Consider the following 19,102-nt stretch of genomic DNA (forward strand, 5'->3'; position numbering starts at 1 on the left):
GTCACATGCACGGGGCCACGGGGGTCGGTGGCTCATGCACGTTTCACATCCCATCACACGTGTGGCTTTGATGCCTATGAAACCCCTCACAAATAAGTGGCATCTGCAGACGATGAGGCTATAGAGAAAAGAGATTAGATCTCCAAGATGGACATCAGGGAAGATTACATTGAAAAACGGGCTTTAGAAGACAAACTCGGCTCCACGTCACGTGTTGGTCGTAAGACGTGGCTTCATGCTTTTGTACATGTGGTAGAAATGTGAAAATTTATTAACAAAGTCATTCCCTCCATGTTTGTCAAGAACAACCTGTTATTGTGTTGTTGCCTGATAAGGGAATGAGATACTGGTCTTTTCATTGTTGTAAAAGTGTGTGATATGAAACAATTTCTAGCATGTAATAAATAGGTAACAGCAAAATCTTTCATCAAAGTTGCTTTATTTTGTTTAAAAAAAAGAAAAAAAAGTTTTCAAAATTTCCAAAAGGATTTTTACATGATTCTCAAGTCCAACAGTTGATGTACCACATTTGAAAACACTGATTCCTGCGCGGTGTGTGTGTGTGTGTGCGTGTGTGTCTAGCCCTCAGTCTTGGTAAAGTCAAACGGTTTCCACCACTGTGCAAACTGCAGAACTTTTTTCCTCTGATCATCAAAGTTCTCTCTAATCAACTTCCTCCAGCGTCGGGGCTCCATGTCCATCATACCTCCAACAACTTCCTGTGAGTGAAAAAATCGGGACATTTTGAAATCTTTCTACAAAAGCTCAGCGATGCACCAGATATAGGGTCCTAATGCACACACTGACCTTGCCAAAGTAATGTGGGAACTTGTCTTCATTTTCAATGACATGAGCAAACCCTCCCTGGTTTCCAAAGTCCACGGCAAAGTAGGGCAGACCACGGGGAATCTAAGAGGCATTAAATGCACAATTAAAAAGATTGAATGACAAAAGGTTGCAAATGTAACAAGTAAGGACAGATGAACGGTATGAAATGAGACAAAATATAAAGAAAACCAAAGAAATGTTACATAAATGTTACGTACAGCTTGACGGATATCTTTTGAAGAGAGGTCGACGACCTTTTTGTTCATCGCCCATTCTTCATCGCACTCCAAGATGGCTTTCTGAATGCACACAAAAATCGTTGTTTAACCACTATCCGGTGGGAAACCTGACAAATAAAACTTCATCAAAGTGATGAGTCAATAAACACACAAACCTTATAGTATATGGGAGCCATATCCCCCAGCTCTTTGGGCAAAGGGATACACTCGAGGACCATGTGTTGTCTTTTGCGTGGGTTAATGTGTGTTTCCAGAAACACACAGTCCAGCTCCTGGGACTCAAACATACGCACCAAAGTACGTCGGAACAGCTGAGGACAGAGAAGCAGCAGTTTAATTGTTCTTGTTTGAAGTAAATATTAAAAACAGAATTAACATTCAATTATCATCTTGTATATCTAAAAGTAATGACAGTAATGTCACTTCAGCCTGGACCAAAGATCCTGAGATCTGATTGGCTAACCTGAATTTCTGACCAGACATCTTCGTCCAATCCGGTGGCAGAGCAGTGATGCTGGAGAGGACTGATAAGACAATGACCCTCCGTCATCGACAAGCCAGCGGGAAGGCTCAAATACACCTGGAAACAACATGTCAGAAACAAAAATATATATATAAACACATCGATGAATCAGTTTGTTGATTGAAAGAATATTATTTTGCATGAATTCACCATTTTTAAAAAAACATATTTTCTGGTTTTCTCATTCTTTTAAAACTGTAAATACAGATTCAAGAGAAATCCTCATATTTGAAAGGCATGAATAACAAAATGTTTCTGCTTAATAAAATAACTTAAATTATTCAATGGATCATTGATCTCCTGACCCAACATCCACCACCTCTCACCTTGCTCCCTATTGCCACAATGAGGTGCTTCTGGAGCTCTTGGCTGCTGAAGCAGTGGCGGCATTTGTCCATGGAGGCGGCCAGCCTCCTGCTCTCCCCGATGGCTTTGTTCCTCAGCCTGTCCTCCTCCCTCCCCTCGCCCTCCCGCTGCGCTGCACCCGACACAAACATGTCATCCAGCGTGTAGTTGTCGCCATCTGTCTTTCCCATCATCTGGAGAGTGGAGTGGAGGAGAAGTGGCGGCGATAGAGATGACAACAAGAGTAGACAGAAAGGAGAGCTTGTCAGTACTGTTTAGCAGGATCATTCTAGTCCAAATCTGGGAAGAGGCATAAATTATTACCAACGTTCACACTCTGAACATGACCAAATTCTTTTTGTGGTGTGTTTTTTATTTAATGATGGGATTGTTTTATTGATAAGGAAACTAAATGTGGCTTTAAACATAAAAAAAAAACAGAAAAGGAGGTCATGATAATCCTTTCCACACAATAATCTGTGCGCAGTGACGTGCCTCCGCTGCCCTGCATCTAAGTTCCTCTCTGTATGTTACCAGTGTGAGGCGAACGCCGGGCATCGACTCCGGAGCTTCGATGGCTGAGTCTTGTCGCCATGGCGACCCGGCAACAGGTTGGAGATGTGTATGTGAGAGCGGGGGGAAAGTATGGCTGAAGAGTGTGCAGAATGAGCTGTGTAGGAGTGTGTGTGTGTGTGTGTGTGTGTGAGTGAAAATTGGATTAGTTTAGTGACAGCGTGGGAGGAAGTGTGTGTGTGTGTGTGTGTGTGTGTGTGTGTGTGTGTGTGTAGGAGTGTGTGCCAATGACTGCACCTAAGCAGGGTGACTCTCTCTCTCCCCCTCTGTCTCTCTCTCTCACACACACACACACACACACACACACACACATGAAGGCTAATTAGTCATAATGACAGACTGATGACTGTGTCTCTACATAAGTGATAAGTTAATACGAAGTGGATATATTCCTGATGAACTTTAATGATGGATTGTTAATCCAGCAAACACCTGAGAGATGAAAACGATGAAGACGATTGTTTGATTGAAAAACACATTTTGTTAAATCTCCAGACGAAGACGGTCGTCTAACTTAACCAACTCCGTCTCTGACCAATGGATAAAACTGGTATTTATAGAAACCCTGCCATGGTAACTGTAAATGTATTTTTAGTGTCACTCTTTGTAGGTGCAAAACGTACGTACATGCGAGTGAGTGAGTGAAAAAATAAACGAGATAAAATGTCTGTGTTTTATAATCGCTATGGTAACTCCCCCATGTCTTTGTTCATTAATGCTTCCATTTCTCTCTCTCACACACACACACACACGCACGCACACAGGTGGGAGTTTTGCAATGCTTGTTGTCTTGAGAAGAGAGGTAAACAAGAGAAGGGAAGGATGAAAATATATCCGAGCTCATGGAAAGGTGCAGTACTGTATTTAAATCAGCTGACAGGATTCGTGCCGCTGTACATCTGATTCAAAAACACAGACACACACACACACACACACACACACAGAGGAGATGAGACAGAAGGGGGGGAAAAACAAGTATAACGACAGAGAGGGACTCAAGTGGCAAACATACACTGACTTGAAAGTCGTGCTTAAAAAAGACTTGAAACTTAACTCGGGCCAGCGGCGGAGCGCAGGAGAATATTAAACATCCTCATGAAGGCTTGAACGAGGGGAAGAGGGAACAAATAAAAAGCTGGAGCTGCGAGAAAGCACAGAGTTATGCTGCTACAAGGAGGACAGCGGGGGGAGAAAAAAAAAAAGACAAAAAAAAGGGGAGCCCTCCAGAAGAGAGGTAGAGCGCTCAACCGAATCACCTGATATCCACCACTCACAAAACATCCTGGACAGGGTGAGTCATATAGAAAAGTGGGAGATCCCACAGATAAAAAGGAATGAAAGATCAGAGAGCAGCGCGGGAAGCAAGCCGCAGCCTCTCTATGCAAACAGCTTTGGAAGCAAAGCAACCGATTTATTCATGTTTTCAAACTATTCAGCAAGAGCCAGACTAATGTAGTTCAACGTTTTAGCTCTTTAGCAGTCCAACGTTACATAGCTGACGCTGAGCTTAACAACCAGAGATAAGCACCAAAGTCAGCTTCCACATTTCCCAAAGGATTCACCAATCCGGTGCGTTTATAACTTCCTGACTACGTCTAATGAGGTCAATGCAGCTTCATTTATTGGGGAAAATACAGTTGGTGCATTTAGCTAGTGTGTGTGAAATTATTCCAGCCAAAGGTTGAGACTAATGTCTGCAGCTGCGTTCACCGTCGAGTTGTTTTAGCAGCGTCATCTGGGGCCGCGTACACCAGATGCGTAATGATAATATGGGAGAGAATGGCATTCAGCTCATGCTCATTAGACGCTCTCTTAATGTTAATGTGGCAAGAGAAAATAATGCATAAGCTCCTTCAACTAGCCTGAAGAATTTTCTGTGTGTTTTAGCTTATTTTAATTTTTACAATCAATTATTCAGAACCTAAAAAAAAGTGAATCTCTGCACTGTGCTGCAGTCAGGACTCCTAAGGGGGCAGCTTTGGCTCAGGAGATGGAATGAAATGTCTCTTCGTGGGGTTGACAGTGTCCTTGGGCGAAACATTTGAAACCCAGGGCTGCACGACAGCCAATGGGAGCACAAGACTTTGTTGCAATTATAAAAATTGCTGGTCCGAGTTCAGATAAACCAGCAGGAGCGTGCTGATTGTGGCATCGTGTGTAACGGCCAATGCTAATACAATATGCGCATCACATAAATGGGATTTCAGTGGTGGGTTGAGCGGGGGCCAGTTTGCCATCTAGATGGAGACAGATAATCTAATCTCAACAGGGAAAAGCTGAAAGTAGAAATAGAAAATAAGCTTCATTTATTGACGACATCACGCATGTAAGTGGTGATGATTTGAAATAATAAGCTGTAGGAAATACACACTATTTCACACAATGCTAGTTTTTAAATTGGGGTGATTTTCAACACAATGGTAACTCCTGTAGTTTATTATCATACTAGTTAGAGCTCAAATCTGAGTCATCCATATAGTAGCTAAGTTGTTACGAACAGGGACAACAGATTTCATCAATGTTATCTAGAAATGAGGGAATGTGTTTTCACCTCCCCATTGGTCGACATCCCAGTGAGGCTCTGCTGTACAGACGTGTTTCAAACACATTCACCTCTACGGTGTGTTTCCTGGAAACACCACCATGACTGCACTGCTGGTTAACGGAGGTGTTTTCCCATCGTCGCTTGTGACGCTGTCCCAGTTTGTTTACAGACACAAGAATCGATGGGAACACTGGAGCGTTGTTCTCCCTTACAGACTCAGACCAGGCTTTGAGCTTTTTTTTTTTTTTTTTCAAACCGTGGCCTCAGTTTGGTCCTGCGCATTGAATATTGTTGCGGAGAAACCCCCGCAGTTATTTCCAATGCATCGTTCAATACGTCAGTCAGGCTGTCAGACAGCCCCCCCATTGGCACTTACACAGCATCGCAACAAAGGTCGGCGATAGAGAGAGTGAAAAGCCATTGAGAGGGCGTGAGGCGAAGTGACAGAACACGTCCATCACGGCGCCTCTAATCCTTCTCTGGGGCAAATAGAGAGAAGCTCAACTTAAATTTAGTGATTCAAGCTTACGGCTGAAGCAGCATCCATAACACAAACTTGCCATGCGAATCCCAATTTGACAAGCAGGGTTCTAAATAATTCTGTTAAATCTAGCTGACCAGAGAAGGAACACACAGAGGATAAAGGGGAGTGCACGCCAACCGAGGTTTTCTGAAAACAGTGAAAACACAAACGACCAGTACTCCCACATTCAGAAAAATGGGGAAAGAATGCAGAAAACAAATAAAACTTATCATTTATTACAGTGTTAATGTATTGTGTTGACAGAAGAAGGAGTAGTTCATCTTTGCTCTCCAAGGCTAACTGCCAGTAAGTTAAATGTAACGTGGAGTATTGACCTCCAGTGGCCTTGTGGTCTTGTTTTCCTTCTTTTTTTTTTGAGTGGGACTTAGTGTTGTTTGACTCATGCATGTTTTGTTTTTTTTATATTACCGGGTGAAAATGGAATGGGAGAGCCAGCAACTCACCGAAAAACAAAAAAGAAGAAAACTACGTGTTGGCAAACATCTACAAAGCTAGGATAATTCGTTTTTTTGGGGGTTTCAACATCATTTTAAGACACGGCAACATCTGCTGAGCAATGGACACCTTTAATTTCCTACACTATCTGTTGTAATAATTATCAACATCCATTCTCAATCATGTTTTCAGCTGCTGCAGCTTTGCAGCGCTGCTTTCTTACCTTGGCAGCCATACGAGAGTAGAGGGCGTTCTGATCCTGTGCAGAGCTCATCTTCTCCCTCCTCACCATCTCCTTCAGACCCATATTATCATCATCTTGGAAGTAGCGCACACGCTGCCCATCAACATGAGTCTCAATCTGAAGGCCGAGGGAAATGGAAAGGAGTGTGGAAAAAAATAAAGGGAAAGGGGGAACGAGGAGAGAAATTGGTGAACAGGAAAATTCGCAGGAAGTTCGAACGTGGCATGCTAAGAAGACGCAATCATAAAATCTATTCAAATCACATCCTAGAAAGGGCGGATGAGGAAGTGAGAGGCGAAGGACGGCGGAACTGAGAGAGAGGTTGAAATTAATTAGAGGTGGGGATACAGAGCCAGACAGTAAAGGAGACTGTGCCACTTAATAAATTTATCTGGCGCATAAACAGAGAACTGGACTGGTGAGCTGTGTTTACATTATACACACTTCAATTTGGAGTCTGGTGGAGTTGCGGCTCTCATTACACACTATGTTGAATATCAAATGACAAGGAACAAATAGCATGGCACAAGCCTCGCATTTGTTAATCCATTTTTTTGAACAGCTCTTCCTTCTATTGCATTCGTGAAGAGGTTCCTCTCTTTGTCCCAAGCGGTGGCGATTTTATGCAGTTCAGTATCTGCTTTTACCATTATTCTACCATTGATTCGTTAATCCTCCCTCTCTATTTACCGGTTTCTTCTTCCGTCGTCCTCCACGTGGCTCCTGGGGTCCAGAGGGGCCGCTGACGGGCCAGGCCCGACCTGATTCGTCCGTTCTGAAGAGCAAGACGTCTTTGTCTTCGCTGGAACGACCCGCGACCTAGAAAACAAAACATGTCCAACGTGTCATTTTCACTTTTGATTACTTTAGTTGGGTGCTGCACAAACGCTCTGTCTACTAATGACAACGATCCAGGCGATGCCACCTTTATAAGGTGGACGGCCAAGATGAGTGTCACAAATTCACTGCCGTGCACATATTCAAGGGTGCACATAAGCGCTCAAAATAAACACATTGCAGCACAAATTAGGTCAAGAAGCACTTGTGCGTAAATCCAATGTGTGTATTCTGTGTCTAAAAGCAGTGAGATAAATTAATGAGTTCCTCCAGTTACTAAGCTTTTAGTTACAGAAAAGGGGCCAAAAAGGGAGGCAAAAAAACAGCAATTAAAGAAGATATGTGGCAAGAATTGCATTGGTTTTGTCAAACAAAGGAAGTTTTACAATATTAGATGGTTTGCAAGGAAGCAAGAGACTGTTAAAATATAGAAGCCGTGGCTCTGAGTGATAATGACCTAAAACATGTCTGATTCGTGCAGTGGTAAACGTGAGCACCGACCAATATCTTTAGCTGAGCAGAAAGAGATCGCCTCTGGATACATAGAGATACAGTAAAGAACAGAATGGACAAATGCACAGACAGGCCACATGAAAACCAACTGCCTTCGGCCACGGCTATCACGCTGACATGGTGGTGATACAGGGGAATCATTTCTCTGCTCCACTTAACAGTTAGCACTTTCAAGACTCTACATGTATTTAAAAAGCTCAATTTGAACCAAGGAGGCAACAGAAGTCCAAATACTGTACAGCCAAGACGAGCCAAAACACTTCCATAATAAGACAGACTGGAAGGATGATGCAAATCAACGGCGCTCCATCTCTAATGAGGATGACGTGTCTCTCAGCTGATAAGTGCACTAAAACCCAAGAATGATGACATTTTCTCTGAAATGTTGCTGAGGGTCTCACCCCAGTATTTCACCCAGGACAGGACAGCCTTAGTGGGGATAAATCTGGCCTGACTTCTAAATGATAACATACGGGCTTGTATAAATAATCAGAGCCTGTTTTCCAAGTGTTTAGAAAGTTGTCTGGAGACCGTTCATGTCGGAAATAATTTATTTGTGAGTATGCATGCGTGTGGAACCAGATAACTTTAGCAACGCCGGACACAGGAGATAAAGCAGTGCTCTTTCAGGACACTGCATTTGCTGTGTGTTAATTGCCTGTACAGCCGGCGCTGACTGAGTAGCATATAGAGTAATCTCTCTGCCCCCCCTGTCTCAATCTGTCTCCTTCTCATTCTCTCGCACACTCTGAATGACCCCTGGAAGGAGAGACGTTTATTTCCCATTAGGGTCTTGTAAAATGCCAAACAGGAGCTATTTCTATATAGATGTCAAGAGGTAAAAAGCCAAGCAGCAAAGAAACTTCAAACAAAATCCTTTCAAAAGCAGTGGCATGTAAGAGCAAAGAATTTTGTTTCATCAGGAGAGGAGAGCGTGCATGCTTTTTCTTCCCCGCACAGTGAGAGAGAGATGGATGCAGCTGCTTCTGTAAGTGTGAGCATACGAGTGTTGTTTCGTAAAGATATAGCCTCGAGTGTTTGGAATAGCATCCAGAGCATGGAAGAGGAAAAAGATGCTAGCAGATAAACCTGACAGCATGAGTCAGTGTGTGTGTGCTCCGTGTGTCTGTGTGTGTGTGTGTGTGTGTGTGTGTGTGTGTAAGTCTATATCTGTCTATTGTTGGTTTTGGATCATTTTATATCCGTGACTTGAGAGTGAATTCATGTAGATCCAGTGTAGGACGATGTGTCCGTATCTGGGAATTTATGCAGTCCTAGAGAAAACCTGCAGTGAAGTATGTATCTGATTGTGTGTAGGGATATAAGCCGTAAATCTGAGTGAAATGGCACTGAGTAGGTATCAGACCGAGGGAGAGCTGCTCTCAGAGTTTAAACAAAGAGACACATAAAAGGAGAGAAGAAGAAAAATGAGAAATGGAGTTGGGGAAAATTTATTTCTATAAAGAAAAATCATTTCTTTTCATTATTTTCTCATCATATTTTCCTTTTCCTTTAGTTTGGGGATGTGGGTTGTTATCTTTAGTCAATTCTACACTTGAAGAAAAACCTATAAATTTAATGTTAAACTAATAGAATTAAATGCCTCAGCTATTTTATTTCTCTTTTTCGACATTGACCGAGACATTGAAAGTGTATGCTGAGTATTTACAGACCTCCTTTGATTTAACTGCCACTTGAAGCTGTTTTCGGGCGGCGTGGCTTTCTTTGGCTTTATGTGCTGCCTCCAGTTGTGATTTCAGCTTCTCAACCATGGCCTAAAACACACACACACACACACACATTTCAACACACAGAAATTCTGTTACAAGCCTGCATATTTAAAATATTGAAAAATTAAGCAGACGGTTTTTCTCCTCTGTGCATGAAGGAAAATAAATTTGCCTGTTTCAAACGGTGTCCCTGTCAACACACTCTAGGCGTTCTTTACGTTGGCACTGATGCCTCCAGTAGAAGGCAGCGAGGAGTCAAAACTATCAACAACTACAAAAATGGCTGAAGTAGATAAAGTTTTGATGCTGTACCTGGAAAATGAAAAGGAGCAAAAGCAGAATCTAAAGACATTTGTCAAACCTCGTTGGATTTATGGCTGTAATTACAAAAAATGATTTCCAGTTGTAATACTACGTTTCATCAGAATCCATAAACTTTGAGAAAATGTGCTCAAACATGGACAAAAATGAAAGCAGAGTAGTTTTTAATGTTGAGCATAAATGAGCCTAATTTATTTTTAACCTTGTGCCTAAAGCGAGGCAAGTATCTACAGACGCAGTTAAGATGATGCTTCTGATGAAACTCTCTGTCCACATGTCGACATGTATTTAACGTCCTCTTAGACCACCTCCCAGTCCAGCAGCACCTCCACCATTTACTACCGAAGCAATCAGTAAGATCCCTCTCTACAGTCTCCATTCCTGTTGTAGTTGACACTCTTTAATTCTCTTGTGGATGCATCGATGCCAGCATAGAGGGCGCACGGAAGCATGTGGGTGTCGACGGATACATCATTTGAAAGGGAAGTATTTATTTTCGGATGTAGAAGGAGTATAAATGAACCTGGAGTGGGGCCGCATTACTGTGTAGACAGAAGGTGTTCAAACAATGATTAAACACCGTGAAGGAAAAAAGCTGATATTAACAACTGTTATTTGATCATTGTAGAGCATAATTTGAGAGTGCACACGTTTGGAGCTTTTCGATGAAGTGCTAGCACTCGACGTCACAAAAACTACAGAGAAATGAGTGGAAAAAACATCTGTAACACACACAAAGCCTTTTGATCTCTGCTTCCATGACAAGATACGGATACCTTTAAGTACAAGCATAAAAGGCAAGCTAAGATAGCTTGAGGCACTGAACACACACACACACACACACACACACATCAAAGGAAGGTTGGGAAAATCATTAAGATTGTTTCACTGTGAGTTGCGAGACGTCGGACCGATTGCATTTGTATGCATTGTAAATGTGTGTGTGTGTGTGTGTGTGTGTGCGTGTTTTGTAACTGATACATGGAGCACAGCACGAGGATTATTAACACTATAAATTAATAGATGTGCTGTTCCATCATCACAAAGAACACACTTTAACACCTTTAACATGCAGCCTTAACATTAAACGGATGAAGAGATCTTCCTCCATGATTTCCTTTCCTAACCCAAACACACTGATCTCTAATATGTCGTTATGAACCGACTAAACCAACTCACCGTGTTGCCCATGATCTCTGCCTTCACCAGTTTGGCTCCTAGTTTGTTCATTTCTTCCTCCGACAGCAGGGGGGCCTCCTCCTCCTCCTCTTCCTCCTCACTTTCACTCTCACTCCTGGGGTAAATAAGAAAAACATTCTGAAGGGTAGCCAAAAACTTAAATGGGACAAAAGGAGGCTCAGCGTTCTTCAAACCCGCAACAATACGTCACCAATGTATGAAACAACAAAGTCACAACCTTGACGATAAAAGCTTTCAGATTTAAAGTCCTGGTGGTTTGTGAGGTTTATGACATCATGACCGGTGAAACACTAACGGCTCCTCTCTCCTCTTCCTCCAGGTTTATCCTATAACTCACCCTCTGTTAAAAGACATTTAATGACTTAATTATTACATCCTAATAATAGTCCTAAGTCCTCTAATGGGAAACCTATTAGTGAAGTTTTAATTTAACCATCTAGTTGTTTTTTTTATATCTACACTCTCACACTGTTATGATTCATTTGAGTCTTTGTGCCCCCTGAGATCATTACAGCTTTGCCTGGGAGGATCTGCACTGCAGCCCGGGAAGCATCGTTCTAGGCTATTACACTTCTCATAGCCTCATTTCATTCGGCTGCCACACTGAAGACTCATTTCATGCTGCAGGGGTTCTGGGTGCTGGTTTACCCAAACAACTTAGCCTAATGAGGCAACACACTGAACAGCCACAGCGGCTTTACAAAGCGGTGATAGTCCGACATCTGGCCTGCAACCGTAATGAAAATAAGAAGACATAAAAGCATATAATGCTGCCATTTGACTCGGTCTAAAAGATGATGTTTCTGTGGTACCGAGCGCTGCCGCAACAAAGTGCCCCTTTATATGAGAAGCAGTATTGATGTATGCTGCAGACGCAGACATTTGTTACTAAAAGAAAACAAAAAAACAACTATTAACCCAGGAAAAAAAAACAGCAGCGCTGATAACGTATGAGTTACAGGCTAAGAGTTCAGAGGGAGTTCTGTTCTGTGAATATCAAGACCAAAGCAGATAAGTCCTTCGGCAGGTCATGCAGATCTCTTCGGACTAATCAAATACACATGTGGAGCCACAGACATGTTTCATGGAAGGGATTACCGTGAGAAAATATCTGTTGAGGTTATCTGAATACGTTAACTTGACCTAAAGTAGATTGATGCCTTTTATGGATTGTCTTCCATTAGCTCACATGCTTTTGTGTTCCCATCATTAATCCAGCTGGTAGTTTAACATCTACACAGGCTGCAAAAGATACGTAGGCAGATATATAGATCCTTAATAGATATTTAAATGTAGTATTGAATCCCAAAGGAAAATGAAAAAAGTGTGTTTATGTGTGTGTAGTATCAGATTCACTGCTATAATGATTGGGAAATATAATTTCATGCGTGCTGACAATAAATTAAAGGGGAAGCAGTGATTACAGGGCGGATTCATTCATCAACATGCACGTAGAACAATCAATGAAGTGTGGTGACAAGGCAACAAATTAAAAGGCTTAAAACCTCAAGGTCGTCGCAGCAGCTTTATCTCCATGCAGACTGTCTTGACCAGCAGTTACAGCTTTCCCAGAATCTCTCTCTCTATCTGGTTGTGTTGTGTTAGATGTTGATTCACAGGCAGGGCTGCTGCTCTTCTTCCAGGCTGGAAGGCTTCTACGAGGAAGACGAGAATCCTCGTCGTCTAAGCTAGGTTTCAGGAACCCTGCAGACAGTTTTGATGGCGGAGGACGGCGTTCTGGAGCTGGACAGAAAGGCGATTAGAAAGCATGTCAGGCTTACATGTTTAACTGTGCATCAAGTTTCATTTTTTAATAAAAACTGGACATATTTTTGGTTTAAATAAGATCAAAATTCAGTTTCATATGTCTAAAGGAAAGGCCTCGGCATCAACCCACCTTCACCACTGTCATCTTCAGAGGGTTTGAGGAAGCGACTGTTTAGTGAACCAAGAACAGGAAGGTGTGACGGCTCTCGCCTGGAGGAGGATGATAATGATGCACTTGGCCTCTCTCTTTCACTATTCCTCCCGCTGTCCCTATGTACATCTTTTCCGTTATCCCTGTCTCTTTCTTTATCTCTCTCTCTGTCTCTATCCTTCCTCCCCTCTCTTTCTCTTTCTCTATCCCTCTCTCTATAGTTGTCTCCATCTCGGCCTCTCTCTGCATCCCTGCCTCTATACCCTCTGCTCTCCCTCTCCTCTGCTCTGACAGAGCGGTGTCTCTCCTCTTCCATGGGTGGCGAGTCCCTCTCCCTTTCGTTTCTACACCATCGATCTCTCTCTGGTCCATCTCGTTCTTTTCGACTCCATCTCTCTTCATAGTCGTTGTCCCCTTTCCTCCACCTGCCTCCTTCTCTTGCTTCTCTCCTCTGTCCGTATACTGCTTCCTCTGCAGCTGCAAGCTTTTGCTGAAAGATTTCCATTGACTACAAGGCAAGAAAAACAAAAACAGACATTATACACAAGAGCCCTTTGTCAGGTTTTGCATTTTAGATTCTCATTAAAACTATCTACCTGAGGCACTGTCTTGGAGGTCAACTGGAAAATGTCGCTCTAGTGTGGGCTACTCTAAAGCTGCTTCCAATGTGATTCAGGAAGAGTCTGCCCAGATAATGTTGGGCTAAGATTACAGGAGTTTCGGGACAATTTAATTAAATTTGCCTCTCCTGAAAATTAGATTACAAATCTGATCTGGTCTGCGCTAATGTCTGTCAGAGGATTCTAAAATATTATAGTACACAATTACCAAACAAACTGCTGCAAATAGATGATTTTGTAAGGTGATAATGACAACAATTCAATTACTGCACAAAGCACGTCTTTACTTTCCAAGACGAAATGCAAATGAGATAAAATGCTACTGCTGACGGAGTTGTCACACAGAAAAAAACAAAACATAACAAGCTGAATACTAGATAATGTCGTCCTCAGCTTTGCGGATTTTTCACATAACTGTATGTGCTAAATGGAGGATATGAATGTGTGCCATCGGTTCTCACTCCGTATCTTTCAGCCACCACGTCGTTCAGGCTGCGCTGCTCCCTCTCTGCCTGCTCCTTCATCCTCTGGTAGTTCTTCCTCAGCCAGCTTAAGCCTCCATCATTCACTACTGAAACTGCACAAAAGGCGAAAGGGTGAAAAGTTAAAAAGAAGTCAGAAAAAATAAGAATTTTGGAAGAAACTTGGAACGAGTTTCAGTAGCATTCAGTCCTGCGTTTTGGAAAGATCAACCAGTGGCTGAAGGAATTCCTCCAAAACACCTCCAAAGCATGAAAGTTATTTCAAAAACAGTTCATAAATCTCCCTTGTGATCATTCCTGGAAAATGATGATCAGAACCTCTGGTCAAGAATAACAATCAGTATCAGATTTGGGCAAGTTTTCTTCATCTGTAGCTCCTACTTTCAATGAGGAAGGGTAAAATCTTCATAGATGAGCTCTATGATGTTCAAGGTATTATGCTTTTTGTTCATTCACAAGAACAACCAATTAAACTGTCGCCAACACAGAGCTGAATTCCTTTGTTGCACCACTTTAATCTGTAAACTGTCTTTTCATTTCAAACTGATCATTTATCAAGAATTCCTTTGATTTTAATCTGAAGAAAACAAATGTGCAACGTTTAAAGTTGACAGTCATCCGACTGTACTGCATGCAACCTCAAAATTATAACACAAGATGAGACAACACGCTGTGTGCATGCATGTCTGTGTATGTGTGTGTGATGTTTGCGACAGATAATTTTGTTGATTGTTTTTAAAGCTTACAAAAGGGACGCCATGACAACTCCAGAGCAGAGACAGACATATGCACACATACGAGCATTTGCTTGTCAGCTTAAGATGGTTTACTCTCCGTCTGTCGGTCTTTAAATCCAACATTCACTCCCTCGGTAGCTCTACTCATCATTCTGTCAAACCTCCACCGTGCCCTTTTTGCACACAAATCCATTTTATTTTTCTGATATCAGGGTTGTTATTCATCAATAATATACATTTAAACATTTACATTTGAAAGGCAGCTGAGTAAACAGAAATGATATGCAAAGAAAAAAAAAGTTTAAACAGCAAATGAATTGGAATTAGCAGAAAAGAACCAAGAGAAGAGAGGTGACAAAGAAACCGACAGATAGAGTCAAGAGGGGACAAGAAAAGGGGGATGAGAGTAAATTAAGGACAGGCAGAAAAAAACAATGTAGGCTATAAACTGCTGAATGTAAACACTGGAGAGGATACGTAGCTTGTATTTGTACAGAAATGTCTACACTGCACGCAAGTGACACCAGGCAATAACTATGTTATATTGCAGAAGCCTTGCCCTCTGCACTGCTAAGAGAATGTTTATATTGCATCTAAATGAGCTGGAAAATCTGCAACATAACCCTATAAACCGATCTCCAGCTTTACCTTTTGTTGCTGCATTACCATCCTTCTCCTCTGGGGGCAGACCTGATCCTCCATCTTTCCAATACGGGTTTAGCTCCAATTTATGCAAACCCGCCTGTGGGAATGATAAATACACGTTAATGATATAGCGCAACAGGGGTAATAATGTTATAGTTTGGACAAAAATACACACACACTAAGCACAATATGCTGCTGTCCAAGACTGGGTCAACCTCTGTTACCTTGGTAACCACACAGTTGGTAAAATCAGAAGACCGACTACCACAGTGTTTTCTATTAGTGTGTGATACATGCACACAAAAACACAGTCACTCTTTTTCTCACTCATACACACAAGCAGGTCATTTTGCATAGAGATTGAAATAAGGAACACGTTTGAATTTGAAGAATCTCATTAAAAGACTGATGATAAGAACTACAGCAGATTGGAATAAGTCATCACAAATTAAAAATTAAAGTTTAAAAAAAACAAAAAGCACACACCTGTTCAATAGCTTGAGCCTTTGCTCTCTCCTCCTCTTTCAGTCGGTCTTTCTCAGCCCTCCTCTCTGCGGTAGACGTGGTTTTCATTGCCAGGAAGTCAAATGTCATCCATTCATCTCTCTATAGAAAAGATTGTGTGTGTTTGTGGTCATAGAGAGTCTACAACCAAATAAGTGCAACTAAGAACATAAAAAATATGTCCTGAGCGCAAGTAAGGACATAATTAACTGGTCATGACAAATGTGTTCTCAAACACACAGACAGTACACAGAAAAATAAGTCTTTAAAACTACCTAACTTCTAAGTAAAGAAAGCTGGTTCCATCAAAACAAGCGTAGGCGTGTCTGCATGTACAGAACAGAGCTGCTCAATTATGCAGAATGCATTACTATGATTATACCGATCAATATTGAAACCATGATCATTAACATAATTACTCTCTGACTTTGCTTTCATTACGTTATTAACACACGTCCTTTAAGTTGTTGACATGTAATCTGTAAATTGCTATCATGGGCTTCACCATGCGCTTCCATTCAGCTATTTGTTCACGGACGTCTGAGTTTTCTCCAATTCATTCAGTACTGAAATTGCTTGGCAACCAGAGACACGTTGTCAGCTGCTGTGGGAACGTTAAGCAGGCTCAATCCGTACAGTGCCATGACATGCTGTCATATGCTTAGCCTCTCTTCTAACTTATTGGTGCTGGAGTTTTACGGCTGCCACAATGTGCAACCACCATTCGTGCCTACATTTGCAACAGAAGTTCAAGCCTGGGAGTGACTGGATGAGCGAATGTCTTACAGATCCATGCACTGACAGATATTACCAGCTGAATTAGTTATATCTTACCTGTTAACCAGGGTTCTCTAATCACTCATCCTTAAAACAAAACTCTGCTCTGTGATGTAGCATTACCTCCAGAATGTTATACTCTACTTAGCGTGTTTCTCTATTTCCACTGAGGTAAATGGACTTGACTGGTAGATTGAATTTAATATTTGGAAGAAAAGAGAGGACTTTGAAAACTAATAAAAAGCTGCAAAAAGTTTGTGTCTCCAGATAGTTCCTGGTATTCATCATCGTTCATATTCCTATGGTGTATTAGTCAGATGAGATTAGGTTGTTACCTGGGCATTCTGGGTCGGACACAAGTTGCTCTCTGAAGGCTTGGATTGCCAGACTTTGGCGACTTGTGTCTGAGGCTGAGACTCAACCCACTCCTTCTCTGAATCCTGACACACAGAGAGGGAGGAGGGGGAAAATGAGGGTGAAGAATGAAAAAGCTTTGTGGAGAACCACCACTCGTGTCGAAAATGTATTCATAAATTGTAATATTAATTAAAGCCTTGCAATGAGTCATGAAGTAGCTATCTAATCAAATAAGTCTTACTGATATTTTTCACATTAATTTTAAACCTTGTTTAAAGAAAACCTGCGGTGTAAAATTAGTGAACAACTTACCTCTGAGCTGTCATCAGAGTCATCTGCTGCTTCTGTGTTCTTCTTCTCCTTCTTGACCTTCTTCTTCTTCTCCTTTTTCTTTTTAGATTTCTTCTCTTTCTTCTTCTTGCTCTTAACAGATCCCTCCTAAAAGTGAGCACATTCAATAAATCATGTGTTGTTTGTGCTTTGAACTTATTTGTTATTAGGATGTGGCATTTATAGTGCGCATAATCACACAAATTATTAAAGAATAAAGCATTTGTATTCCTTTCTTCAGTTTGTGTGTCCACAATGGCAGAAAACTAGGAATTTGTCCTGGGAGTGTGTTTCAGATGTAACTAATTACATCAGAAATGATTTTACATTGCCATTTTCGTGTTTCTGGATAATCCCTTCCATACATACAAAACTGTAGAAGTAAAAAAAAAAAAAAGGCTTGCTGTATCATACTTCCTCAATCTGTTGCAGCCTCTGGTTGATCTCAGGGAGCATCCAGGTGTCCTCCCCTCTCTGCCTCTTCAGCTCCTTCCTTCTCTCTTCTTTCTCATACTGCTGCTTAGCCTGAAAAACACAATTGGGACAAGAGGGGAAAACAGTCATTCTGAAGTGAATTATGATTCAACGAAACGGAACACCAGCATTTAGGTTTGCAAACAATGATCACTGAAATCATTCAAGCGTGAAATGATTCTGTGGGCTAATACCAGCCAATAGGTACATACAATTAAAAAGAATGTATACACATGCACTGTGTTCACATACAGACACTATTCTTGTTACAAAAATAATGACATTGTCTTTGTGTTGCTGTGATTCTGCTGATAGGAATCAATTTAGGTCTTGAAAATCAGTAATGCAAAAATGTATTACATCCGACAATGAGATATGATTGTATAGCTCAAACATTTCATGTGATGATCACACTACTAATGATATTGGTGTTATTATTACTTTTAGGGAGAGATTTTCACACCGGTTGATGTGTCTGTGTGCTCTCGTATCTTATGAATGGGATGCGGTTACACTGGACAGTTCTTAGGTAGCTAATAGCCACTTCTTCCTCTCCCTACTTTGATCTGATCGATCAGATCCCATGACCTACGAGCTTTGCTTTGACCATTTGGAGCACAAGTGAGGAGGCAGATGACCTGTTTACTGCTCATCGTCCTGCAATTGTCCTGTAATTACCTATCTATAACTCTAACTACCGGATTATGACAACAAATCAAAGTTATTCTGTTGAAACGCTAAAATCGACAGTCCCGAGCATTATCGTGTTGTTAGCTGACCTAGCATTCCAAGCTTTCATTTAAACGGAACTGACAACATTTAAAATATAACTTGTAAATAAACCAAATTAAAATCAAATATAGGATTGGTTATTGTCATATATCGTACTTTTTCTATCGCTTCTTCCCGTGCCTGTCGTTTGACAGCCTTTCTTTCTTCGATGCTGTTCGAGCTCTCAAAACTGACTCCGTGCGCCGCCATGACACTGTCGTAAATGTTTTGATAAATGTCGTAAAGCGTCAACACTTTACGTCAACCGTTGAGTTGTAGTCCCCACGGAAAGCGCCTTAGAATTAGGAGCTGTGCGGTTTATAGCCAGTGAGGAATAATTATTACTGCCCGATATTAATTATATGTAAAATATTAGTAACGTCGTTCAAAAACAGTTTAGATAATATTCAATAAACTATATTCTTAGCTGTTCCTAAAATATATGCAGACAAATTGGCAAATTTTACGTGTAGTACCGGCGTGTTAGATGAGTTCTGAAACATTCGGTTGCTCCAACAGAGGAAACACATCTGAACTCTCCAGTAATGTGATTTTTAAAGGCAATTTAAAAAATGAACTTAATTTTAGCTGTCATATCCTAACATTATAA

At 41.4% G+C, this 19,102-nt stretch overlaps 1 protein-coding gene across 1 annotated transcript; it reads right to left on the minus strand.

The window, feature by feature from the left end:
* Positions 1-438: 438 nt before the first annotated feature.
* On the minus strand, positions 439-18,703 carry cwf19l2 (CWF19 like cell cycle control factor 2). The gene is made up of 19 exons (XM_068317398.1): positions 18,610-18,703; positions 17,662-17,772; positions 17,230-17,355; positions 16,896-17,000; positions 15,766-15,885; positions 15,283-15,376; positions 13,877-13,992; positions 12,775-13,303; positions 12,383-12,620; positions 10,857-10,971; positions 9,300-9,401; positions 6,967-7,095; positions 6,256-6,393; positions 1,917-2,129; positions 1,531-1,647; positions 1,223-1,378; positions 1,047-1,127; positions 808-909; positions 439-719 (listed from the first exon to the last, which is right to left on the minus strand). The coding sequence occupies exons 1-19, from the start codon at positions 18,700-18,702 to the stop codon at positions 579-581; spliced, it is 2,826 nt and encodes a 941-aa protein (XP_068173499.1). The 5' UTR covers position 18,703; the 3' UTR covers positions 439-578.
* Between the last annotated feature and the right edge of the window lie 399 nt (positions 18,704-19,102).

Source organism: Antennarius striatus, chromosome 6, assembly GCF_040054535.1.
Source record: "Antennarius striatus isolate MH-2024 chromosome 6, ASM4005453v1, whole genome shotgun sequence".
Taxonomy (NCBI): Eukaryota; Metazoa; Chordata; class Actinopteri; order Lophiiformes; family Antennariidae; genus Antennarius; species Antennarius striatus.